This window comes from Mus caroli, unplaced genomic scaffold (genome assembly GCF_978045245.1).
Source record: "Mus caroli unplaced genomic scaffold, Mus_caroli_1 scaffold_2, whole genome shotgun sequence".
Classification (NCBI taxonomy): domain Eukaryota; kingdom Metazoa; phylum Chordata; class Mammalia; order Rodentia; family Muridae; genus Mus; species Mus caroli.
Window position 1 is genome coordinate 28,989,625 of NW_028227257.1, and position 27,285 is coordinate 29,016,909.

At 44.6% G+C, this 27,285-nt stretch overlaps 1 protein-coding gene and 1 long non-coding RNA gene across 2 annotated transcripts; one reads left to right on the forward strand and one right to left on the reverse strand.

The window, feature by feature from the left end:
* Nucleotides 1-3,020: 3,020 nt before the first annotated feature.
* Cst7 (cystatin F) lies at nucleotides 3,021-11,814 on the reverse strand. The gene is made up of 4 exons (XM_021156760.2): nucleotides 11,697-11,814; nucleotides 6,014-6,186; nucleotides 4,145-4,261; nucleotides 3,021-3,499 (listed from the first exon to the last, which is right to left on the reverse strand). Exons 1-4 carry the CDS (start codon nucleotides 11,761-11,763, stop codon nucleotides 3,422-3,424), a joined length of 435 nt encoding a protein of 144 aa, XP_021012419.2. The 5' UTR covers nucleotides 11,764-11,814; the 3' UTR covers nucleotides 3,021-3,421.
* Nucleotides 11,815-15,731: 3,917 nt separating this feature from the next.
* Nucleotides 15,732-16,832, forward strand: LOC147005776 (uncharacterized). The gene is made up of 2 exons (XR_015044807.1): nucleotides 15,732-15,812; nucleotides 15,943-16,832. It is a non-coding gene; the product is annotated as an uncharacterized LOC147005776 (long non-coding RNA).
* The last annotated feature ends 10,453 nt before the right edge of the window (nucleotides 16,833-27,285 follow it).

Here is a 27,285-nt window from a genome sequence, read left to right on the forward strand (position 1 = left end):
TCAGTAGGTGAGGTAAATGAAAACCATTGGCTGGCCCTCCTCTCCTCACACTGCTCATGTTCAGTTGGAGAAGTGGCAGGAGTTTAAGTTGTCACCTCCTTGGAACTGGCTTTGTAGAAAAAAAGCAGCAGTAGGTTTATGGTCAAATGGGCTTCAGACCAGTGAATGCAATCCTGTTTCATCGGCTAACCAGCTCTCAATACTGTTTATGGAACTTTAGAGGAAAGAGACTTGAACAGCCATGTGACTACTTGTAATAGCAGTGACATGATGTGCCTCATCCATCGGGTATGCATGGATAGCTGGGCTACCGACGAGTCTCTAAGGACTCTGCATGTCCTGGGCCTCTAAGTTGACTGCCAGTTGTTTTTGAGAAGAGGGTTTTGTCTTTAGGACTAAATTCTCACTGGTGAAGTTAATTGTTTTACATTTGTAGCAAAGGACTCTTCATTTTGACTCAGCTGTGCTTTCAGCTCCCAAGTGTCATTTCCTGTGTTTACCTGGTAATTTGTCATGGTGAGGCGCTAAAGGGGGTTGTCTTAAATATGTGGGACATGCTTTTCTTATAAACGTAAAGGGAATGTTCTCTAATATGACTTAACTAATATTCTTATAACATTAATCAAGTCATTAATAATTTGCCTCAATTGTTAAAAGCTATTAAGAGTCAGTTTTTACTTGACAGTGTAAGTACCGTTTGAAATTTTTATGGTCTGCATACCTGTAGTGAAAATTTTGGTTTCTTTAAAAACCCAGTTATGTTCTGTGAATACGATTTGTTTTAATCCCAGGTGTGGGATAAGAGGCTGCTTCACAGCAGGTGGCAGTTATTTGTTTCACGTACTAGGAGGGTTGTGATTATTGTCTAGCCGCAGATAGTTTACACTTGGAATTATGGGAACTTATCAGAGGGTATAAATACCAGAACCCGGAGAGGGGTGGGGTACGCTCCGGGAGGCTTCAGTTGGTTCCCGCTGCTGCGTGCAGTTTGTCAAGTGGCCATGAGCAAAGAGGCGAGAAGGAGTTGGAGGTATCCTGACGATGAAGACTGGACTTGCCCCCAGGAACTTGATGCCTCTAATCATCAGGAAATAATCTAAAGAAGTCTACATCCCCTTTCCCCTCTAACCTTATTTCTCCTCTACCTAGTATTGGAAGGAAGGAAGGGATTAGGATGGAATAAGGGTTGGAAGAGTGGTATATATAAGAACCCAATAAATGGGACATGTGTGCGTGCACGTGTACACATACACACACACACACACTGCACCTACCCATATTTTTTCTTTCTTTTTAATATCAAGGTGTGTTCTTTTTTTTTAATTGGATATTTTATTTATTTACATTTCAAATGTGATCTCCTTCCCGGTCCCCCCTCCAGAAACCCTCTATCCCATCCCCCCTCCCTCTGCTTCTGTGAAGGTGCTCCTCCACCCACCCACCCACTCCTACCTCCCAGCCCTGGCATTCCTCTACACTGGGGCATCGAGCCTTTATGGGACCAAGGGCCTCTCCTCCCATTGATGCCTGACAAGGTCATCCTCTGCTACATAAGTTGCTGGAGCCATGAGTACTCTTTGGTTGGTGGTTTAGTCCCTGGGAGCTCTGGGGGATCAGGTTTGTTGATATTGTTCTTTCTATGGGGTAGCAAACCCCTTTAGCTCCTTCTGTCCTTTTTCTTTTCTTTTCTTTTTTTTTTTTTTTTTTTTTTTTTTTTTTGGTTTTTCGAGACAGGGTTTCTCTGTGTAGCCCTGGCTGTCCAGGAGCTCACTCTGTAGACCAGGCTGACCTCGAACTCAGAAATCCGCCTGCCTCTGCCTCCCGAGTGCTGGGATTAAAGGCGTGCGCCACCACGCCCGGCTCCTTTTGTCCTTTCTCTAACTCCTCCATTGGAGACCCCGTGCTCAGTCCCATGGTAGGCTGGGAGCATCTGTCTCTGTATTTGTGAGGCTCTGGCAGAACCTCTCAGGAGACAGCTATATTAGGCTTCTGTCAGCAAGCACTTCTTGCCATCTGCTATAAGTGTCTGTATATGGCATGAATCCCCAGGTGGGGTAGTCTCTGGATGGCCTTTCCTTCAGTCTCTGATCCACACTTTGTATTTCCTCCTGTGAGTATTTTGTTCCCCCTTCTAAGAAGGAACAAAGCATCTACACTTTGGCCTTCCTTCTTGAGTTCCATGTGGTCTGTGAATTGTATCTTGGTTATTCCTTGCTTTTTGCTTAATAACAATTTACCAGACCTACCCAGATCTTGATTGAGTGTTTTTGCAAAATTTTGAAAGTTTTTCACATACTGTCTTACCTATTTTTTTTTTTTTTGAGACATGGTCTTGCTATGTTGAGGCTGGTCTTGGATTCCTGACCTTAGGTCTTTCTGCCTCAGCTCCTGAGTAGCTAGAACTGTGTGTACCATGCCCAGCTTGCATATGTGGACTTAGTGATGATGGATGGCCTTCTCTCAGAATGAAAGCTGTGAGACATAGCTGCCAGCCCATTCTGGGTTTACCCTCTGCTCTGCCCCTGTGCATCTTCCAGTTCAAGCTCCCTTGCTGTCTTTTCCAAGTTCCCCGTTCCTTGCAATCCTTCATTCTTCTAGGGCCCAACACAGCCTGTCTATCTCACCCCAGCCCCTTTATCCAGGCTCCGTCTTCTGTTTCCCAGTGGCTGACTTTGAGGTGTTTGGACCCATCATTTATCCTACCCTGTGTTGAGCTTGCTACTAAAGTATTAACCTTCATGACAGCAGAGGACTTGGGTGCAGGCACTCTTCCTTCAGAAATGCTCCCAGAGTTCCTCTATTCTCTGTGGGTGTTGCTACCCTGTTGATGTCAAGGTCTGGGCCAGTTACTTAGGTCATCAGCACGCTTGAGCTTACAGCTTATCACTACATGAAGCTTCTTGAGGTTTTATGGAAACAAAATTCACCAGGCCACCCACTTTCCTGGGTTCCTGTAAAGGATGGCACACAGTATTGCTTTTAGATGATCAGATTTTTATTTATGATAAATCATCCCCATCAATATTAGTCTGATGGTAGTAGAGCAGACGGATACAGAATCTGCTCATGCAGTCAGGCATCAAGAAGCTTCCCACACTACCACCTTGTTGACTGTATCTGCTTTGCTCTGCATGTGCTCCAGTAATGTCATCAAAGGACTCTCTGTATGCCCACATCCTGAAGCTAGGTGTGTAGCACCAGAAGAATTCATTTTAGAAGAAAGTGTGAATACAGTTAATCTGGAGAGGAGGGCACTATATTCTCCCATTCCAGCCCCCTTATGACCCACTGGCATGTTAATCTGCTCACTGGTAAGCAGGCCCCGAGGATCTGAGATGGCCAGGATGGGGTGGAAAATAAGGAGTGGGGAAAACACGAGTGGATATGTATCACAGCTGCAGTCTGGCTAAAGAGACAGAAGTCATTGGCAGAGGAGAACAGGCACCTCAAAACTGTGGAGCCAGGGGATGACCCAGACTTCAGAGTAGCAATATAGAGTCTGAAACAAACAGAAAAAGGGCTCATCTTAGGACTTCAGCTGCCACTGAGACCCTGCCCACCCAGGGCAGCTCCCTTAATTCCCCTTGTACGTGCCAGGCAATTGGGAACTCATATACATTTGCATGTATTCTGTGCTGAGTCAGTCTTCCCATACCCACCTCCAGTTTTTGTTTTGAAAATCTTCAAGCCTAAACGTTGGAATGATTCAAGCGTATATACTCCTTAGCTATTATTATGATATGTTAAAGTTTACCACATAGCTTTTGCCTTTTCTCTTTAGAGAGATCAGATATAGTAAATACAGCACTTACATTTTTATAACATATCCTGTATCTGTAAGTGTTGTATATGATTCCTGAATCATTTGAAAACATTTTCTGCTGAAATCTCCCTATTCCACATTCAGAGCATTGCTCTGCAAAGAGACTTCTGGAAGTGAAAGTCAGGTGGCATAGGTCATGCAAGGGCTGGGAGGATACTGTTTTTCAACCCTGCGTCCCTGGAGAGCGTGCCTGCTGCTGCTGCTGCTGCTGCTGCTGCTGTCATGTGTTCATGGTTGGGAGGGAACATCTCCCTGGGTTTGAGGTGTAGAAGTGTGCTGCGGTGGAGGGAAGCTACTCAATAGACAGGCTCTTCTGCTTACCCGCTTCAAGACAGGGTTGGTTTGGAAGTCACAGTTGTCCAGTGGGTGGGGCATGGTCTTCCTGCATGTAGTTCGGCCGATTTTCACCTCCAGCATATATTTCAAGCCTTTCACCACCTGAAGAAACCAAAAGCCCAAGGACTACTTTACTTGGCATAGGAGGCAAAGTGGTCATTGCCTCCCCAGCTGGTGAGGCATGTCTTAAAGCAGGTAAGGAGAGTACTGGGGAGGCAAGTTCTGGACTTGGCCAGGAGAGCTGCTGCAGGTGAACAGGTCCAGACTCCAGGCATCCCTCTTCCTTTCCTGTTGAGCAGTGTCTTATGGCCCCTTTTAGGTTTCTGCCTGGAACTTTGCATTCTAGAGAAACATCAGGGTGGGGTTGCCACAGCCATAGGTAAAGACTAACCTTCTCCCTCTTATCTGTCATCTCATTTCAACCTACCAAACAACCCTCCATTTTAACCCCCAGTGATGCTTAAATAAATGTTAAGCCTGCTAACTTCTGTATTGCTTGTTGGCATACATGTAGGTACCTGCTGGATTCCCCACTTTCATGGGAACTGGTTTATTTTGAGTTTCATCATAATAGTTCTCTACTTGGACACAGCTGTGACTTAGTTCTTTTTCCTTGCTTGTTTCTGTGTAGCTGGAAAATTCCTCAAGTTTTAGTCCCAGTCTTAACCAGATAACATGTGAAACAGTCTCCAACATCATGAGAGTACACAGGGACAGTGCTCATCTCCCTTATGGGGGACCTTGGGCACTCAGGCTTAGGCTCTGATTGTCAGAGGCTGGTCCTTAGAGCACTGATAGTGCCACACACCAGTGTGCCTGAAGCATTCTCTCTCTCTCTCTCTCTCTCCGATTTATTTATTTATTTTATGTGAGTACACTGTTGCTGTCTTCAGATACACCAAAGGAGGGTATCAGATCCCATTACTGATGGTTGTGAGCCACCATGTGTTTGCTGGGAATTGAACTCAGGACCTCTGTAAGAGCAGTCAGCACACTTAACCACTGGGCCATCTCTCCAGCCCTAGTATCATTTCTTATAGAATATTACACTCTAAAAGAGTTTATACTTGCCAAAAGAAGACTATAGAAGACACCATAGCCTTTGGCCCAGAACAAACAGGAATGCTATAAAGCTACCACCCTCAGAGCAGGGCCTTTCTGTACCCCTTTCCCTCTAGGCTCCAACACACAAGTGTATATCTTCTGAAGCCAGCTTCACAGTAGCAGAGTGCTTTCAGGGCCACTGTGTAAAGCAAATGAGAGACTGCCAAGACCTCCCTCCTGTCATGTTAACACATGTTCTTGAGACACATGATTAGCAAGACTGGCTGTACCCCTAAGGTACCCTGGGCAGGAAAGTTCTGAATGGACATACAATCAATTATCAAGAAGGCTGGCTTTGAATGGTGACACTTGGGCAGGCTGGAGAAAGAGTGGACTTGTAGGTCTGAGAAGGGAGTAGGCCCAGTTCCAGGTGGAAAAAATGAATGGCTGCAATGGAAAATACTAGAGTGGCTTTGTGGACTGTGGGAGAGGGATAGTGACAGGAGATGATCTGGACCCTGGACCCTGGCAGAGCAGCCCTGACTGGTACTGTTGTGCATCCCTGCAGGCTGCCAGCCTCAGCACACCACTCTAGAACCCTGCCATTTCTTACTGCTACTGATGGGTTCCAACCAGAGATTTGGCAGTTTTACTAAAACAAAAAAAGGTGCCAGGCTATGAGGCTCAGCTCTGGGTCACACTGGTCTTGGCTACAGTACAACTTCTGTTCCAGTGTTGTAGGTAATGGGTTATATGGCTCAGCTTCCCAGAGCTGTCCTGAGGTGCCAGCTATTGGTCCTAGCTCCTCACCTGTACCAGGGCTTTGCTGACATGGGACTCCTTGAACAAAAAGATGTCATTTGTGCAGTTGTTGAACTTTTCCACACTGTGCCTGGCGGCCTTAAGCACTCCTGGGTTATTGGTCTCTATTGTTTTGGGGAATCCTGGCTTCACACTGGAGTTCAAATCTTTGGAACAAAAATCTGAAAGAAACAAAAGAACCAGACAAAAACCATTGATGTCAAGGGAATACCTGAGTCAAAGGGTCATGGCTCATCCCCTGGGTGGTACCCAGTTCTCTCAGCTGTGTGGTCCTAGCCTTCCTCCACTGTCCCGTGTGCCTACCACCTGTTTCCTTCACTACCTGACTTTTGTGCACCTTTATTATACTCTTGAAGTTAAGAACAGATGCCCTGGGCTGAACAATAGTGCATATAGTTCCTGTCCCCTAGTCGCTGCCTACGTGACCTTTTTCAGAACCCAGGGTTATTCTCAACATGGGGTACCAGGCAGCAAAACTCCAGACAGGAAATGTGTTAGAATTTGCCCAGACTGGTCCTTGAGGCTGGCTGTCATCCCCCGTGGTGTCCCTCCTGCAGTCTTACACCTTGTCAGAGCAGCCTGAGTCCAGCCTAAGTCAGGTACACCTTAAACACAGCTCATGACTCCACCACTGTGTATGTACTGGCTCCTGAGGTTCTGGTATACAGCTCTTCTCTCTCCTGTTGAGTGAATGTTATCCCTTGAGTTTTGGGTCCAGAGTCTAGTATGCTGTGGGTATGAGAGGGTGGTTAGCTGGTTTCTTCCTAGACCTGGTTTCCTGTACCAAGGAGTCCATATTTGTAAAAAAAATAAATAAATAAATGAGGGAACAGTATGAGGAAATTCTTACAGCTAGGTATAACTTGGAATTCCAGTTTCTCTTCTTGGGATTCCCTGCTCCCAGAGGCATCGGTGTGACTGGGCCTGAAAACCCACCCCACTGGAGACCCTGATCAGTCAGTCCCTTGCTCAGCTTATTCATGGGATCCATCTTCAGTATCACAGAGATCAGAGTGGTGAAGTGAGGAGGGCAGGACTTGGCCAGGTGTATGTATTTGGCCACTTGGCTTCAGGGTCTGGACTTTTATCATTAGGAAGATAGAAGAATCAGTGAAGCAGTTGGCTCCCTACAGCAGAAAGTGGCTTGTGGTTCTTAATGTCTTGAATTTGTGTTTCTCTTTATTTTTAACGTTTCCCCCCTAATAGCCAGGGATGAGTTGCATATGAAACTAAAGGGCTGCTGAGATGGCTCAGGGGTAAAGGTGCTGGTTGTTCAGCACGATGACCTAAGGCTGATGCTGGTGGGAGAGAGAACCAGCTCTCAAGTTCTCTGACCTCTACAGTTGTCCACATGTGGCCCTGCACATAAATAAATACACGTAATAACAATTAAAATGCACGGCCGGGCGTGGTGGCGCACGCCTTTAATCCCAGCACTCGGGAGGCAGAGGCAGGCGGATTTCTGAGTTCGAGGCCAGCCTGGTCTACAAAGTGAGCTCCAGGACAGCCAGAGCTATAAAGAGAAACCCTGTCTCAAAAAACCAAAAAAAAAAAAAAAAAAAAAAACCAATTAAAATGCAATGAAAATAAAAAGCTCAAAGTTAGTGGAGGGAATGGGATAGCAGGGCATTAGATTGGTAAACTTTTTAGACTTTATCGATATAAGTATTTGGTGACTGTCTAGACTGGACACCAAGATGCAGGTGCTGGCTGGTGTGGCTGTGCTGTTGTTTCAACTCTAGATACCAAGTTCCTTTTGGGGACAAGTGATCCCTCTATCCAAGTGACTGAGTAGATAGTAATTGAGGTCCAGAGGAAGTAGTTGGAGAAATAGCTTTTACCGAACTGGGGGTTAGGAATTAATACTGTAGGTAAATGACACCTCAGAACTGGGGGACAGGAAAGTTGGGTCCCACCAGAAGGCTTTTCTGTCAGAGCTTGGGGAAGGTTTCAGGCTCTGGGGCCAGTGAAGGAGTCAGGTTTTTATTAAACACGAGCAGGCTGTTTGTCCATGTGGCTGCTAGAATCATGATACCCAAGGCATAGTGGTCAGGCCTGTTGGTCAGTCTTTAGCAGGGGAACCTGTCACAGCAGATACGAGAGGGTAAGGGTATCAGGAGAACAGGGAGGTCCTTCCTGGATATCGGCAGTCTATCAGAGAACCTCAAGTGAAACACTAGAGAAGGCTGTTCTCCTTGCTTATTTAAACCCGAGTGAGGGGAGCCAGGACAGTACAGCAAGCATCATCTATCTGCCGCCCGCTATAGGTCTTCTGTGGGCTGAGGGGAGAGTGGTATAGTAGAGAAGCTGTGATCATTGGAACACATGACGTTGAGACATCCCATCTTCTCTTAGGAAAGGGAGGCCAACCGTGCTTGACCAAGCAGGGTCTCTCCCAGCAAAGGGCTTCCAAGCTAGAGACCAAGAGCCAGTTACAGCTTATAGTTGTTTCCAGGCTTTCTAGGCATGGGCCCCTAAGGCTTTTTATCCTAAGTAAGTAGCATGCTGTCAGTGTTCTTGTCCAGTATGGCTTTGGGATCTGGTCTGGTCCGTAGATGTCTCATAGCTGAGTCCTGTACAGTCTCCTCTGGACTGTTCTAGTTTGCTCTCAAGCCCTTTCTGATGTTCTCACAGAAGCCGAGGAAGTCCGAGGACTGGAATGGTGATAAGACAAATGCCAAGCTCTGCCCAGCTGCTGATGAGCCACCCACACCTTTACCTCTTAGGGCCCCTCACCTATACCATCAAAATCCATTGAGTCTGTGTCTTTCCCATGAGTTCTGTGGGTGATTCTTATGCTTTGAGGTCCTGAGTGATGAGGGTGGGGTGGGCTTCTTTGAGGCAGCATTGTCTCCTTTTTTTTTTTTTTTCTCTGATTAACTCTTGTCTTTACCAACTGGGACACATCCAGTGTTAGAATCTCAGCTGTTCTCATTGGCTGTGCTAGCTTGGGCAAGCTCCTTAACCTTTTTGAGCCTCCATGTTCCATTTGTAAATGAGGATGATGATAACACTGACCTCGAAGGATAAGAATAAACAAGGCAGTTTGCACGAAGCAGTAGAGTCAGTATCACCCAGTACCATATCAGGTATGATATGACTGCAGCAAGGATCTTTGAGGACAAACATGTTCATGGGAAATCTATGTCAGCGGCCCATTCAGGCCTAGACCCAACCTAGAACAGCTTTTAGAACTTTCTGTGGGAATCCAGTATACCCAGGCCTAGTTATGCCCTTAGCCCTTGCTATGCAGAGCAGGTGGCTACATGGCTGCAGGTTTCTTGCCTAAGCAAACAGCCCTCCTCTGCAAGTCCTACTGGAAAGGGGCAGGCGATGAGGCAAACGGTGACCACCAGCAGGGAACCTTTGTGGAAGAAGTGACACATTGAGAAAGAAGGCTCCCCATTCTCACCAACAGCTAAGAGGCAGAGACAATGAATGTGGCAATTTCCTAAATTCTGAAGATTGGGGATACTGCTTGGGGCAGTTTAACTCCTAGGCACAGAGCTATGCCATATGCTCAGATCAGACACATTCAGTATCCCTGTTGCTTTGCCTTGGCTCACAGAGGATTCCAGAATTCCACAGGAAGTAGGGAAGGGAGGGAAGGAGAGAGGGAGAGAGCAAGGGAGGGAGGGAGGAAGGGAGGGAGGGAAAAAGGGAAGGAGGGAGGGAGGGAAGAGGGAGAGAGAATGAGAATATGAATATGAATCATTAGAGGTCAAGGTTCCCAGCTGTTTGAGAGGAGCTTGAGAGTACCCCATTTTGCATCGGAGGCCTTAATGGAAGCATCAGGAAGGGAGGAACCATAGTGGGTAGAGATGTGGTTCATTAGCACAGCAGAGCAAAGGCCTGGCCATTGACTTGCAGGCAGTGGTGGGCACTGTTGTACCCCAGGCCTATAAGCACTTTGTGAGATCATCACTGAGCTACTTTCTCTAAGACATTCAGGTAAGAACCAGTTACTGGCATCTCAAAGGGCAGGCTGAAGGAAGTTCCGGACTTCTCAGATGGTGTATATGGGGCTTGAGATGGTGTATATGGGGCTTGAGATGGTGTATATGGGGCTTGAGATGGTGTATAAGGTGTTTGAGATGGTGTATATGGGGCTTGAGATGGTGTATAAGGGGCTTGAGATGGTGTATATGGGGCTTGAGATGGTGTATATGGGGCTTGAGATGGTGTATAAGGGGTTTGAGATGGTGTATATGGGGCTTGAGATGGTGTATAAGGGGCTTGAGATGGTGTATATGGGGCTTGAGATGGTGTATATGGGGCTTGAGATGATGTATAAGGGGCTTGTAGTATTCCCAGGCTCCAGTGTGAGGGTGCTGTTTATTTGGGTCTGGGCAGAGAGGCCTGAAGGGGGTGGCTCAGAGAAGCTGTTGAGGGCAGGAGAATGGAGAGGATTCCTTTCAGCTCACAAATTTGGGGGAAGTTAACATGGTAGAGACAGGGAACTGGCAGTCCTCCAATATCTCCCCCAACAGCTGTCCTGCGGTGTTAACTATAATGTGGTAGATGTGGCCACTCTGTTGAATTAGGCCTCAGAAGAGGCAAACACAGCATCTTCAAAACACCGAGTATAAAAAACGGAAACCCCAGGATCGGTGAGATAGCCAGTGCCAATGTCTTCCCCAGATCTCTCACATAGGCCAAGAGGGCTTTGCAGCATGAACACCAGCTTCTCTCTGGACAACTGGGGCAGAGGAATCGTAGGTAGGCCAGGAAGGGCCTCCTCGTGAGCACTAAGACCACGGGGAGCAGGACATGGAGCGGCAAGGTCTGTGGCCTGGTCTGTGCTTAGTGCTATCTCCTCTTTTACCAGTTAACACCTCTTTGCCAATGGCCCCCGAACTGCTGTGGTCCATCCTCATCCTCAGAACAGAAGCTCCCCTACCCATTACTGCCCTGTGTCCACAGTGCCCCATTCACAGCATCTACTTGGGTCTTAGATTTGGAGGCTATGCCCTACTGTGTCTCTACACTTACTTCTTGGCACCTAATTGCTGTGAAGGGGGATTCTATGTCCTTGGTGTCTCTTGGGTATTCCCTTTCACTGCCTCCCAGCCTGCTTTAAGGAGGAAGAATGACAAAAGCCTTATGCATAAGCGCTGTCTTCATCTACTGGGAGATGGTCAGTTATCAGCTTTTTTGTCAGTTAGAGGCAGGGCCCTCAAACTTTATCTATGTTCTGAATCTGCTTGCTGGGGCAGACATCTTCCAGCTCTCTGTAGGGAAACAGGCACTCATGGCTGATGGTTAGCAAGCTAGCTAGCCTGGTTGTATCTCAGCTTTCCAACATAGGCGGCTGCCACCCCTCACTGGCCACTAGCATGCTGACTTGCATAATACATATCTTACTGGGGTCTCTGCAGTAAAGTCAATTAGAAAAGTAAAGCTGTCATATATAGACTGAGTGAGGCCCTTGAACAGAAAAGAACAGAAGTTGTTCTCTTTATCCCTGTGGCTGCTGTTATGCTTGATCCCTGATGTCTATTCTGCTTAGAAGAAGTGCTGCCAGGATCCACAGCCCCTTGCCAGGGTCTTTCACAGGGTTCCAAGAGTGTCCTAAGAAAGATGCAAGACTAACAGGCCAGGCTCCCCATACTTCGACTAAAAGGTGGTCAGAACAGTACTCTGGGATGGGGCCAGATGACCCTTCTCTTACCTGGGGGGCGTGCCCCATGGGTGTCAGAAGTTAGGCAGCAGAGGGCAAGCAGAATGGCCAGCCACATGGCTGGGGGAATGCAGGGAGCATGTAGTGGGCCAAGTGCTCGGCAAGTACAGCTCCAGGACCAGGGCATGGTGGGGTAGCTTCAGTGGGGCGTGGTTTCTTGCTGAATCATTTTAACCAGAAGCGCTTCATCTTCAGGACTTGGGGCCACAAGAGCAACCACTTCCTTTAAAGAAGTTTCCAAGCTGTGATCATTTGCAGGGGGAGGCAGGGGAGAGAAGTGAGACCCACGAGCAAAGCACTCTCTCTCCTTCCCGGGGTGGGAGGGGGCAGTTTCCTACCATTCACCACACACGGGAGATGCTGATGTGAAGAAACCAGGGGATTTTCAAAAGTAGTCACTTGACTGTCCTTCTACATGTATAGCCTCTCTCCCCTCCTGCATTCTAGTATTCAGAATAGCCCCCTTCAAGAGACAAGAAACTATGCTGTCTGGGTCTGAGGGGTTATCTTACCTGCAGGAAAGCTATTCATACTTGGGAAGGAACATTGGCGCGTGGCTTCTGTGCCTCAAACAGGAGCTCAGCACCATGAGAGCTGAGATACTGATCATGGCCCACTCTGGGCTCAAAGCCTTCTAAGGAGAGGAAATTACGTAGACAGAGGTCTGATTCTGGCCATGCCTCTACTTTCAGCCCATGGTTTGGAGTGGGTACCTATACCCAGTTATCTGAATCTGAATCTAGGCTTTGCTGTCATTAGACTAGGAACAGCCCATGTACCTCAGTTACCTCTGGGGACTTGTGAAACATTGGAGTTTCTTTTGCATAAAGGCTCAGGGTAGGAGGAAAGCAAGCTGTAATCAGCTTCAGTGTGGAGAGGTATATCTGTCTCTCAGAACTAGGCTAGGAAGGTAGTGTGGAAGGATGCCTGGGGTCTTACTTGCCCCCAGGAGACACATGGGCCTCCCAGGCTGCCTGACATACAGATATAGTCAGATCCGGGATGCTCGGGGCAGCGGTGGAGGGGGTCTGATCCAGGTGAATTGTGCTGGATCCTACTAAATTCCAAACAGGGCAGATAGGGTCTGCGGGACATGGACAAACTATGTAATCTGAGATCCCAATAGGTTTCTGGGTGCTGCAGGTAGTATTCAGTAAGTAGTAGCTGTTATGACAACCTCTATGGTCCTCTCTTGTTTGATCTTGGGGTCCTTATTTTTGGCTGCTAGGGTCTGGGACACAATGTCTTCAGTATAGATGGGATAGAGTAGTGCCCGCTTCAGTTTCAAACATCCACTGAGAGGTTGGGAGTCAGAACATAATCCACGTGTTGTATTTCTAGCAGTAACCAGAGCATCAGTAGTCTAGGTGGGAGCAGGAGATGAAGCTAGACTGGCTGCTTGGTCTTCAGGCCAGTGTGGTGCAGAACAAAGATAATTCAGGGATTTGGATTCCCTGCTCTGTACTACATAAAGTCTGAAAGCTTCTGTGGAGCCCCTAAGGAGAACCTCATCTTGTATAGTTCTTGAGATTGCTGAAAATAAAATGCAGAGTCCCATCCTCCAGGAATCTGGAGAGAAGTTGAAGTCCAGATTTTCAGGAAGCTTTGGGAGTGAGAACACTGCTTGCAAAAGAATGGGATCCTGTATGTTGGAATGGAAGACACAGGAAGATTCCAGGGAAGCAGGGGTATTGAGTGCCTGAATTCTCAGTGAAAGAGGTGGTGTCCTCAGTGGGCTAATCCTGGGGATTGAGCATGAGTTAAGGTCAGCTGTGGTGAAGTCCCTGAGGTACCTAAGGACTGTGCCTGTCCTTAGGTCAACATGTAGACAGCCCCTGGGTACTAAGGATGCATTTTGGCCAGGGTGGGTCATCTCCTACTTGTTGGAGCTACACATGCATAGGTTGTAGAGTGCAAGTGGTCTTTGAGGTACTGCCCTTGTCCTCAAGCCAGATTGTGGCACAGGGCTTGAAGTGGCAAATGTGTGAGGTACCCCATGGTACTGGGCTTTAAGTAGACTAGCCTGGAATTGTTCCTTTGGATACTGGGCCTTCCATTGGACGCAGTGTGCTCATGGCCACCTGGGTATTGACTCTAACCTGAAAAGTATGCAGATGGGCTCACAAGTACCAGTCAATACTCTGGTAGGCAGTTCTCAGCTGGCCCCCTGGGTACTGGGGCCTAACATGGAGTTCAGTGTGCTAGTGGCTCCCAGGATAAGGTACCTGAATTCAGCAATGAGGCAGTTCCCATAGGCAATGGGCTAGCCTTGAGGACATATGTGGATAACCCTCTTGATATTGGGTCTGCCCTAGGAGCAATGTAAGTTCAACAGCATTGTTACTGGTCCTCACTGTTTCCAGCATGAGCGCAGCCCTCAGTGTGCTTGTCCTTCCTTCCATGAAGTAAGTATAGATGTCTTCTGGGTACTGAGCCTACATTAGGGAGCATCCTGTTTATCTGGTCTTCTGGATACTGACCCTTCCATGACCATTATGATACGATAAACCCCCTTTGGTAAAGGCTTGTCCTAGGGGGAGGGGGACTGTATTCAAGCAGGTTCCTGGAGATGAGCCTTTTCTGGGATCCTCTTACAAGAAGCCCCCAGAGAACTGGACCTATACTGTGAGCACTGTAGGGGATGTCCCTGAGTACTGGGAATGTCCTTAGGATGTCATTGTAGGCAGCTGCTTAAGTAATGTTCCTGTACTTGGGACAGCAAGTGTGATGCCACATGGGTATGGACCTGACCCTGTCCAGCAACCTGAGGGATGTCTCTATGGTGGGTTAGGAGCCCAGACCCCTGTGTGCTACACTCAGATCTATGGTAGGCACCCAGGTTGTTCTCCATTTCACTGTGGACCTTCTTTGATGTGTCACTGGACTTTTCAGGCTGTATTGCTTAGTGTCAGCTACTACACGTTGTTTCCCTTTTAGTTTTGATTTCTCACAAGATCTGAAGTGGAGAGGGGTGGTGGTGGTGGTGGTGGTGGTGGTGGTGGTTCTGTCTTTGGGTTTGACAGAGACTTTCTTCATCTAGGTGGACTTATTTACTCAGGAGTCAGGGTTCTGGAAACTCAAGGTCATACAAAACTTTCAGTGGCTCTAGGTTCTTGTATGAATTTGAAGAATGAAATTCATGGGACAGAGAGGGTGAGTTTTAGAAAAGAGTTGTATTACTGGCTGCTTAGGGGAAAGAAGGCAGAGCTACTGGATAACAGGAGCAGGTTCCAGGAATAGTGCCATCAAGGGGTACCATCAAGCACCTGCTAGTCTGGCAGCTTTTTATAGGATCAACAGCAGGAAGTGGGGTGAGGCATGAGCGGTCACACAGTTGGCATTGGTTACACAAAGAGGAGAGAAGATGACAGGAAACCAGGACTTCCTTCTGGCATTTCTGGACTCTGGCCAAGGACAGAACTGCAGATAGGATCGCAGACCTTCTGGGAACTGCTGTTCTTTAGTGTCCATGCCCTAAAACTGCCTGGCTAGTTTTACTTCACATTCTCATCATTCCAGACCAGCCTTCTGAAGAGGTCACCCCAGCTGCTCTTTGCAGTGTAGGTGATGGTGATCTTACTGTTTCCTGCTTGAGTGGAGTTGTTTGGTGCGGCAGTTGGGGTGTCCCACCATGGACCTTTCTAAGGGACCTTGATAGTACATCACCAAGGAGCATCAAACTGAGAGAAGTGCCTGCTGTTACCTGTGCCAACCTGAGATCCTCCTTGACCAGGGGTAGGGGTTGCCAACTGTTGAAAGCCTATGCTGGCAGGCTATTAAGTGTGTACATGCAAAGTGGAAGCAGACAATCTGAAGAATCAAATGAGTGTCCTCCTCCCTCAAAAGAGAGGAATTGTAGGCTAATACAATGTTGGCTATTTCCTGCTAGACCACATGCTTTCCATCCTCCAGGATAAATGTGACCAGGCTCGAGTGCAGAAAATATCAGACATATTTTTTTAAGGTTTTGGGTCAAATGAGCCACAGATCTATGTCTTCTGGTTTCTCCTTTGTCTTTCCATCAACAGGGAACCCCCTGATGGTTCTCCCTTCATTAGCCACCTTGAAGAAAGGAAGTGCCTCGTTTCAACTCCCCTTCCCAACCATGTATGTATCATGTCCAATTAGAGATAACTAATATTTTTGGATATGTTAGAGTCTTAGATCATGTAAAAACAAAATCTTAGATCTAAAGAGGGCCGTGAGCTAGAACTGACCTGAATACTTCTTCCCTCAGAACTAGCCTTCATGGTACCAGGAGGTGCATGTAACTTCCAAAAAAGGGAAGGAACCAACAGTCGTTCCAAACTATGACTACAACAATATGAACTATAGCAACAATCAGCATGGCATTGATAACTCTAAAGGTGCGGTAATACAGGCATACTCTGGCAGTCATCAACAGCTCTCTAATTTGGACTTAAGACTTCCCTGTTCAACCAGAGAGAAACCAAGCCTGGTACTGGAAACCTAGCCAAGGACACAAGGCTAGTCATGGATCTTGGAGTACAAGTACCTATGTCTGCTACTCTATTAAACTAGCATAATCCCTAACATTCTAAATTTTTGTTCTTGTGTGCACAGGTAAGTGTAGCCCTCATCCTTCCTCAAGGAAATTTCTCTTTGCAACAGACAGAGACCATTCTAGAAAACAGCAACCAATCAAAGTGCAAGGATGTGAAGCTCAGCCCCAAATGGGTACACCTACGAAACGATTCCTGCACCTATGGCTCAGGAAACATTTCAGAAGAGGGAGTGGAAAGATTGAAAAGCAGGAGAATCATGTAGTTTGCTGTAAACTGTGTCTCCTATACATGGTGGAAGCAACACCTATGAAAAATCATCAGCACTGCTGTCGAAACATGAACTGAACAAGGATTCCAAGTCCAGGCATGCTGTTGTAGGTGGGTAAAAACCCATGATGCGCCGGGCGTGGTGGCGCATGCCTTTAATCCCAGCACTTGGGAGGCAGAGGCAAGAGGATTTCTGAGTTTGAGGCTAGCCTGGTCTACAGAGTGAGTTCCAGGACAGCCAGGGCTATATAGAGAAACCCTGTCTCGAAAAGCCAAAAAACAAAAAACAAACAAACAAAAAAACAAAAAACAAAAACAAAAACAAAAACAAAACCCCCAAAAACAAAAACAAAAAAAACAAAAAACCTCATGATGCCTCAACCCTTAACAAAGAACTATTAGCAATTGAGGGATACTGAGAGCTGCAGAAATGGTCTTTCTTAGGGAAGAGCATACTAACTGGGCCTCAAATACTGAATTGCTAGCCTTGAAAACATGCAGACAAGTACTGGTATACAGACTGAGCAGGTTGTGCTTATATTTTTGAATATTTATTATGTATATATGTATATATAATGTGATTTTTAAATATATCTATGGTATTATATATTACATTTATATGTTATGAATTTGAAAGAGCTGGGGGATATATGAGGGTTCAGAGGTAGGAAAGGGAAGGAGAAAATTATACAAGTATAATCTCAATACATGAAAAATAAAAAATGAATACATTGAGTATAGATATAATGAAGTTTTTAAAAATTAATATTAGGTAGAGTTGCAAAAGCCATTGCAGCATCACACTGGTTCCCTGACTAACTAGTAAATATCAGTTCCATGCATAATTATCATTCTTTTGTATTGGTTATTTTATTTGTTTACATTTCAAATGTTATCTCCCGTCCTGGTTTCCCCTCTGCAAACCCCCATTCCATCCCTCACCCCCGGCTTCTATGAGGGAGCTCCCGACTCAAGCACCCACTCCTGTCACACTGCCCTAACATTACCCTATGTTGAGGCATCGGGTCTCCACAGGATCAAGGGCTTCCCCTCCCATTGATGATAGATAAGGCCATCCTCTGCTATATATCCAGCTGGAGCCATGGGTCACCTCATGTGTACTTTTGTGGTTGGTGGTTAGTCCCTGGGAGCTTTGAGGGGTTTTGGTTGGTTGATGTTGTTCTTCGTATGGGGTTGCAAACCCCTTTAACTTCAGTCTTTCCCCTAGCTCCTCTATTAGGGTCCCTGTGCTCAGTCTGATGGTTGGCTATGAGTATCTGCATCTGTATTGGTCTGGTGCTGGCAAAGCCTCTTGGAGGACAGCCATACCAGGCTCCTATCAGCAAGTGCATCTTGGCATCAGCAGTAGTGTCTGGGTTTGGTGTCTGCAGATGGGATGGATCCCTAGGGGGAGCAGTCTCTGGATGGCCTTTCCTTCAATCTCTGCTCCACTCTTTGTCCCTGGATTTCCTGTGAGCTTGGGAGTGTCAATACTCCTGGGGGACAAGTTTTTGCTGGGTGTGATTGGGATGCAGAGGGCTGTGGCACAGGGTCCGCTCCTGGGTGCATATGGAAACTGTGTAAACTATGTTGAAACTTCAGAGCTTGCCTGATTGCACTTCACAAGACCCAGCAGCAGGGATCAGAGCACAGCACACCAAACCACTCTAGCAGGCTCCATAATTATCATTCTCGTTGTCTCATTATCATAGTAAATAAAAGAAAAGGCTCTTGTTAAGGTTTATGTGATGTGAAATGTCCAGCGCAGGCTCATGTGTGAGTTTTTACCAGGCAGCGCAGCTTAGGAAGTGTGGAAAGCAGAGGAGGTTGGGCCTAGCTGTAAGAACAGGTAGACCTGTTAGGGAAGGGAAAGAGCCAATGTATTTAGTCACTTCATAGATTCTTGTCTGGGCACCAACTGCTCCCACCACCATGCCTTCCGTACCTCTCAAAGCATGAGCCAAAGTAAAGCCTTTGTCCCTTGAGTTGCTGCGTGTTATGTAGATGTTCCCTGTGAAATGGAAATCAACTAGTAGAGATAGCCCATGGTGACATGAAATGAGAAAAGGTACAGTGGGTTGTGCCAGCTGTGATTGATCCACTGATGCTGTGATCTCATCGGGAGCCATGTAATTGTGAGGAATAACAGACAGCTATCCGTGTAATGCACTGGCTGAGCCTGGGTTTATCAATGTGCAGAGAGATGTTTGGTGGCACCTAAAAGTTGGTGGTTGGACTTAGAGAAGTTGGTGATTGGTGTAGGTTTGGATGGTGGTGATTGATTGGACTTTGACATTGATCATCTGCTACATTTTCTCATAATTAACTCCCCCTGACCCCCGCCAGTTTTGTTGCACTTAGAGTCTTCTCAGTTTTTGGGCTATGTGACTTTATGCATTTGGAGATTTTTGAATTCAGGTTTGTCTTCTTGTTATGGTATATTGCTAAGTTAATTATCTTCTGTTTTTCTTTCTCTGACTTTGCATTTTATTTTTATCACTTTAAATTTGTGCCTTCTTTTTTTTTTTTTTTTTTTAAGATTTACTTATTATGTGTAAGTACACTATAGCTGTCTTCAGACACACCAGAAGAGGGCATCAGATCTCATTATGGATGGTTGTGAGCCACCATGTGGGTGCTGGGATTTGAACTCAGGACCTTCGGAAGAGCAGTCAGTGCTCTTAACGGCTGAGCCATCTCTCCAGCCCCTTGTGCCTTCTTTCTTATTTTCAATTTTCATTGGTATGAATTAGTTGTACAAAGTGAGGAATTTCACTGACATTTACATACATGCACTTTTATCATGTAAACTTGGTCTACTCTGGTACTGTCTACCCCACCCTCTCTTTGATCTTCCAATCCCATCCTAACCCTCCCTTAACTTAAATCCACCTCTATAGCACAAAGATTCCTAATATATGAGATATCATGATAATTTGTCTTTGTTACACTGTATTTATTCATCAAATACAGTAATCTCAATTTATGTCCATTTCTCGAAGCTGATAATTTTTCATTCTTTATGACTGCTATGTGCATCTTGCCCTTGCTTCTGTGTATGTGCTTCTGTTTATATGTCAGTTGGTGCATGTTTCGTTCCATGAATTCCTGGGTAATTGCGTGTTGAATTTCTAAGTATTAAGTGCTCTCTTGTGTTTTGGGGTAAGTGTGAGAATGTGCATCACGTGTGCATGTAGATATGAGGGTATGCACAGGACCAAGTGAGTGTGCATGGAGGCCAAGGTCCACCGTCTTTCTCTAGTACCCTTCGTGTTACCATTTAAGACAGAGTCTTTTACGAAGACATCACTGATATGGTGATGGCTGGTGATTTCTGGGCCTCTTTCAGTCCTTGCCTCCACTCCTCAGTTTTAGTTACAGCTGTGTAGCACCACATATGGCTATTTATACAGGTGCTGGGGATCTGAACACAGAGCCTTGCACTTCCTTGGAAGGCAATTTGGTGACTGCTGCTGCTCTGCTGCAGTGGAGTTGGTGAAAGAAACAGATGCAATTTTACTCTCAGATTTTTTTTTTTAAGATTTATTTATTTATTATTTATAAGTACACTGTAGCTGTTTTCAGACACCCCAGAAGAGGGCATCAGATCTCATTATGGATGGTTGTGAGCTACCAAGTGGTTGCTGGGATTTGAATTCAGACCTTTGGAAGAGCAGTTGGTGCTCTTAACTGCTGAGCCATCTCTCCAGCCCCGGTCTCAGATTTCTTAATATCAAATAAAGTAAGCAAAGCATCGTAAACTGTGAGATTGGCAGTCTGAATGACTGCCAGAGACAAATGAAGGAGGCAAGAAATGTTTTCCAGGATTCTTCCATATAAGATGAGAGGATTAGAAAAGATACAGTTTTTTTTTTTTTTTTTTTTTTTTTTTTTTTTTAGCTGAGCATTTTAGTGTTACCCACAGCTTGACTGCTAGCTTTGCTATTTACAGTGTGGGTAATCTGGACAGTGCGTGTAAGCTGACTTCTAATGACCACTTCGTCCTCCAGGGACTTGTCAAGATTATGTAAGAAACTTCGTGTGACATCTCACTGCATCATTTGTTGCAAATGATAATCACTCTCCACAAAACTAGAGTAGAAAGTCGTCTACTTCCAAGGCAATACCATATGTATCAATGTATTCTGCAAATGTTACTGAAATGGGATACACTGCTTTGACTACAGGAAACCGCAATGTTTTTTTTTTTCCTAAAGTCCACATTTTTAAAAGATATATTTTTATTTTATGTTATATGTGTGTTCCTGACTATATGTATGTGTCTGTGTATACCTGTATGTGGAGGTGCCCTTGGAGGTCAGAAGAGGGTGTCACTTCCCCTGGAACTGTCAGTTACAGTCAGTGTGAATTGCCTAATATGGGTGCTGGAAACTAAGCCTCTGCAAGAGTAGTATGTACTCTTAACCACTGAGCCAACTCTCCAGCCCATATTTATAATTTGTTTGTGTACATGTGTACACACATGCTTATCTGTGTGTACTAATGTATGCACAACCAGACCAATGGACACATATGGAAGTTGGAGAACACTTTGTGAGAGTCCGTTCTTTTCTTCTACCATATGGATACAGGGATTAAACTGGATTTGGACTCACAGGTCCAAAATTGTGTTGTTTGTTTCATACTGAGAAGTATTTGTGGGACAAGGTTTTATTTTTACCATGCCAGGGATAAGAAATCTCATTTTCCAACTAAATAATATGCTCTGTAGAGCACATAGAAGACATCATACACAGACACATGCATGCACATATAATAAAAAGTAAACTAAGTCTAGAAGAGTGGTCCGTATGGTGGGTGAACAGACTCCCATGCCAGCTTTCATGACGACTGTCAATTTCCCTTAAGCACTTGCCTCGGTTTCCTCATATATATGAGGGAGATAATGGCACTCAGTGCGATACTGTCGCTTATAATTACAAAACTTGTTTGGCCTTTGTTAATTTTCTTTCTAAAAATTTGACAATTGGAGTGCACGAAATAGATTGGTAACATACAGACTTATAGGGGGAAAATAAGATTTATCACTTAAGAAAGGAAAAAAAATGGAGAAGCATTTTGGGTGCTTAACACAAGCATGGGAGTCTCTTCTTCAACCAGGCTTTAGACATTCCCCCTTTAAGATAAGCTCACTATTTGCTTGTTTGCTTTTCTGTCATTTTCTTTTCTTGTTTTCTTTCAAAGTCAGGTTCTCAGTAAGTAGCTAAGGCTGGTCTCAAACATACAGTCCTTGATCTCTCAATATCTGAGTTTACAGGTATACACCACCATGCCTGGCTGAATTGGGCTTGTGTCTTGGGCTGCAGGATACGTACATTAAGGTGCAGGCTGGTGTTTAGACCAGGCTGACCACAGCTGGAGACACTGCTAAGTTTCACCATCCGTGCAAAGTATTTCTTCTCCCATCGCACAGAAAATTGGATGTACTAACCCCATTCTAATAAAATAGCTTAATTTATCTAATATCAAAAATGAATTGCTGTTTTAGAGTTTATAGGGAGCTGCCATTTTCTTGGAGCCTCAAAACAATTCAAAGCTGCTTAAATTAGTGTCTCCCTGGTTAAAACTCTAATTACAGTGCCTTTGTTTTTTGCTCCAGCTGGTATATCTACATTCAGAGTCACATGACTCAAAAGAGTGATTTGTGATGGCAATTACACAAAAAGAAAGCTGATGCTTCTAGAGAGAAGAAATAAGAAGGCATGATTGCTAGTCTTTGTTGTCAGCTTGACTATATCTAGAGTTAACTAAAACCCAGGGGGTGGGTATACCTGTGAGGAATTTTTTTCTTAATTAAATCATTTGAAGCAGGAAGATCTATTTTTAATCCAGCTCTTTTGAGGTAGGAAGATCCACTTTTTCTCTGGCAGCCTATTTAAAGGACATGGCAGAAGGAAGCTTGTTCTCTCTTTGTCTGTTTGCTTTCCCTGGCAACTTCATTCCTACATGGCATTAGAGCTGGCTTCTTCAGGATCCTGGAATATATTGATGAAGAGCTGAGACATCCAGTCTTGTGGACTGAACCACTAGTAGATTCTTGGATGGTCTGTTAGTAGATAGCCATTGTTGGAATAGCAGGACCACAGCCTACAGTAAGCCATTCTAATAAATGGCTAACATGTATATTTGTTTTAAAAATTCTGCACCACCAGAGAACTCTAAGTAATACAGAGGGTAAGAGGAATACACCACAGTGAAGATCTCACTATTCAGATAAGCTCCTTAAGGTCAAAGTCATCGGAAGCCATCGGAGTTACCTCTGCCTGGACAGGTGTCACATGTCCATCCCTCATTCCTGGAAAAGAAACTTTCCCATAGGGATGAGAGTTCTCAGAGAACCCCATCCACATTTAATTGCAGGTTCAAGTCTTGTACCAAAAGAGATTGGGTTCCCACTTTCACATTGTCTTCCTACAGAAAATCAAGATCGAGTGAGCTTTTGTCCTTCTGCTCCATGGGACATTTCTGTCCTCCTTGTCTTCTCAATTAAAGTCATTGGTTCAACAAGTCAGACTTCAGTAGTTTCCTTAATATAATCCAGTCTCCTCTCTATGGGGAGGTGGCCTTTGCACAAGTCTCCCCAGAAGTAGTGTCACACAACACACATCTAGTGTCCTTTTATCTTCATCAAATAGACAGAGCTTGGGAGATTTGATCATACATGCATGGCCTCTGTTTCTCTGTAAGAGCTGTGTGGCCTGCTGTAACTTTCATTTGAAAGCTGCAATGTGGCCATTTTCAGAACAACTCTGACATCTAGTGGCTGGTGCTGAGGTAGAAGACGGCTCTTGCTCCAGAGTTTATTTGAACCCAAATGTGACTGACTATGCCAGTGAATGTGGGTTCAGGTTGCCCCAAGTGACCAAGAATCCTTCATGGGTAAATAACATTCATGGTCACGGGAAAAAGGTCCAAAGTCAATGGAGTTAACATATATATTGGGGTAAATGGGTTATAGCAGAGTAGGGAGACTATGCATTAGATTTCACTTGCTTTCTTACAGCAAGCAGAGCCTAGAGTTTGTGGGAGCTAGGGGCTTCCCCATACACTGAAAAAAATTTGACCTTATAGTTACAAAGGTGCTGGATGCACATACAGAGGAGGATCATCAGTGGCCATTGAAGTGTGTGAAGTGTGTGAAGATGACCAGAGACACTCTGGGCTGTAACATTCCACTTTTTAAGAAGTATCACACTTTAGTTAGTGAATCACTGTTAAGAATCTTCAAAACAGGCATGGCATTGCCAGAGAAATTATGTGGAAGACCCATCTTAAAAATTCATCCTTAACTGGGAACCCCACACAGCCTAGTAGAGGTGGGCCCTATTCACCCAGCAGAGCAGACACACATCTTCCTTCCTGCCCACAACTTGGCCTAGGGGTAGAGCCAGTCCTCCAGACCCTCTCCCACACCCAGAGAAAATTTGACTCCCAGGAGGTCTGTCACAAATAAGCTAACAGGTGAGATACCTTCCACCCCAATACCTGGCCTAACTGAAACCTGTACCGGGCCCAGTGTAGGCAGGCCCTTTTCTCCCTGTTGGTGCCACACCATCCTTCTGGTCTACAACTGTGCCCAGGAATAGATCAGTGCTCTAGCACCTCCAAGCCTACACCCAGAGACAGTTTGACTCCTAGGTGGTATGTCATAACCACGTTTGCAGAGATAGCCTAACTCAAGGAGGTTCATCATAACAGGAGAGGCAGGATCCAGTCAGAGACAGCAAGGTCAGTTAACACCTGAGATAACCAGATGGCGAGAGGCAAGCACAAGAGCATAAACAACTGAAACCAAAATGGGACTGGGCACCATCAGACCAAGTTCTCCCACTACAGCAAGCTTTGGATACACCAACACACCAGAAAAGCAAGATTCTGACCTAAAATCCCACCCCCTGAAAATGATAGAGGATCTTAAGGAGGACATAAATAACTCTCTTAAAGAAATACAGAAGAACACAGGTAAACAAGTAGAAGCCCTTAAGAGGAAACACATAAACCTCTTAAAGTAATACAGGAAAACACAATCAAACAGGTGACAGAATTGAACAAAACCTCCTAGGTTCTAAACATGTAAATAGAATCAATAAATCACAAAGGTGCTCAACCCTGGTGTATTAGTCAGGGTTCTCTAGAGTCACAGAACTTATGGATAGTCTCTATATAGTAAAGGAATTTATTGATGACTTACAATCTGCAGTCCAACTCCCAACAATGGTTCAGTAGTAGCTGTGAATGGAAGTCCAAGGATCTAGCAGTTACTCAGTCCCACATGGCAAGCAGTCAAAGGAGTGAGAGCAAGAGCCAGACTCCCTTCTTCCAATGTCCTTATATGGTCTCCAGAAGAAGGTGTAGCCCAGATTAAAGGTGTGTTCTACCACACCTTTAATCCCAGATGACCTTGAACTTGGAGATCTCCCTGTCTTAATCTTCTGGAATCCATAGCCACTATGCCTCAAGATGCAAGCATCACCCAAAAAATGCAAGAGATAGAAGAGAAAAATCTCAGGTGTAGAATATACCATAGAAGATATTGACATTAACAGTCAAAGAAAATACAGAGTGCAAAAATCCCCTAACCCAAAACATTCAGGAAATTCAGGACATAATGAAAAGACCAAACCTAAGAATAATAGGAATAGAAGAGAGAGAAGATACTTAATGCAAAGGGCCAGGAAACATCTTCAACAAAATCCTAGAAGAAATGTTCCACGACCTAAAGAACGAAATGGTCATAAGTGGACAAGAAGAAGCCTAGAGAACACCAAATTGATTGAACCATAAAAGAAATTCATCCTGTCACATACTAATCAAAACACTCAATATACAGAACAAAGAATATTAAAAGCGGTAAGGGAAAAAGCCAAAGTAACATATAAGGGCAGACCTATCACAATTACACCAGACTTCTTAACAGAGACTCTAATAGCCAGAAGTTCTTGGACAGATGTCATGCAGATCCTAAAAGAATACAAATGCCAGCCAAGGCTACTATACCCTGCAAAACTCTTATGGATGGAGCAACCAAGATATGCCATGACAAAACCATATCTAAACAATATCTTTCCACTAATACAGACTTACAGAGGATAATAGAAGGAAAACTCCTACACAAAGAGGGAAACCACACCTAAGAAAAAACCAAGACATTAATCATTTCACAACAAATTCACAAGAGGAAAACCACACATAATACCAACAACAACAAAAAATAAACAGGAACCAACAATAGTTGGTCTTTAATATCTCTCAACATCAGTGGACTCAACAAAAAAAATGTAGACTAACAGACTAGATATGTAAACAGGGCACAGTATTTTGCTGCAAACAGGAAACACAACTCAGTGACAATGACAGACATGACCTCAGACTAAAAGGCTTGAAAAAAATTTCCAAGCAAATGGTCCCAAGAAACAAGCTGGAGTAGCCGGTCTAATATCCAATAAAATAGACTTTCAATCAAAAGTTATCAAAAGAGATGTGGAAGGACACTCCATACTCATCAAAGGAAAAATCCACCAAGATGAACTCAATTCTGAACATCTATTCTCCAAATACAAGGAGACCCACTTTGTAAAAGAAATATTACTAATGCTCAAAGCACACATTGAACCTCACACAATAATAGTGGGAGACATCAACACTCCACTCTCAGCAATGGACAGATCATGGAAACAAAAACTGAACAGAGACACAGTGAAACTAACAGAAGTTATGAAACAAATGGATTTAACAGATATCTATAGACCATTTCACCCTAAGACAAAAGAACATACCTCCTTTTCAGTACATCATAGAACCTTCCCTAAAATTGACCATATAATCAGACATAAAAGAAGCTTCAACAGATACAAGAAGATTGACATAATCCCATGCATGCTATCAGATCACCATGGGCTAAGGCTGATCTTTAATAACAATAGAAAGCCCACATATTCATGGAAACTGAATAACTCTCAATGATAACTTTGTCAGGGAAGAAGTAAGGAAGAAATTAAAGACTTTTTAGAATTTAGTGAAAATTTAGTCACAATATACCCAAACTTATGGGACACAATTAAAGCACTGCTAAGAGGAAAACTCAGCTCTGAGTGCCTCCAAAAAGAAACTGGAGAGAGCATATACTAGCAGCTTAACAGCACACTTGAAAGCTCTAGAACAAAAAGAAGCAAATTCACCCAAGAGTAGTAGATGGCAAGAAATAATCAAACTCAAGACTGAAATCAACCAAGTGGAAACAAAAAGTACTGTATAAAGAATCAACCAAACCAGGAGCTGGTTCTTTGAGAAAATCAACAAAATAGATAAACCCTTAGCCAGACAAACCAGAGGGCACAGAGACAGTATCCAAATTAACAAGATCAGAAACGAAAAGGAAGACATAACAACAGAAACTGAGGAAATTTAAAAAATTTATCAGATCTTACTATAAAAGCCTATACTCAACACAACTGGAAAACCATCAATGTAATCCACTATATAAATCAACTCAAAGAAAAAAAAAATCACATGATCATCTCGTTGAATTCTGAAAAATCCTTTGACAAAATAAACATCCCTTCAGGTTAAAAGTCTTGGAAAGATCAGGAATTCAAGGCACATACCTAAACATAATATAAGCAATATATAGAAAACCAACAGCCAACATGTATAAGAATGCAAATGCATATATTCTGATCTCCTTGTACAAAGCTCAAGTCCAAGTGGATCAAGGACGTCCACATAAAACCAGATATGGTGAATCTCATAGAAGGGAAAGTGGGGAA

Coding starts and splice junctions, on each gene's coding strand:
- Cst7 (XM_021156760.2), bottom strand. CDS start 11,763: ATGTGGCTGGCCATTCTGCTTGCCCTCTGCTGCCTAACTTCTGACACC. Junction 4,262..6,013: donor TCAGCAAAGCCCTGGTACAG/GTGAGGAGCTAG, acceptor TGGTTTCTTCAG/GTGGTGAAAGGCTTGAAATA. Junction 3,500..4,144: donor CCAACCCTGTCTTGAAGCGG/GTAAGCAGAAGA, acceptor TGTTTGTTTCAG/ACTCTATATTGCTACTCTGA.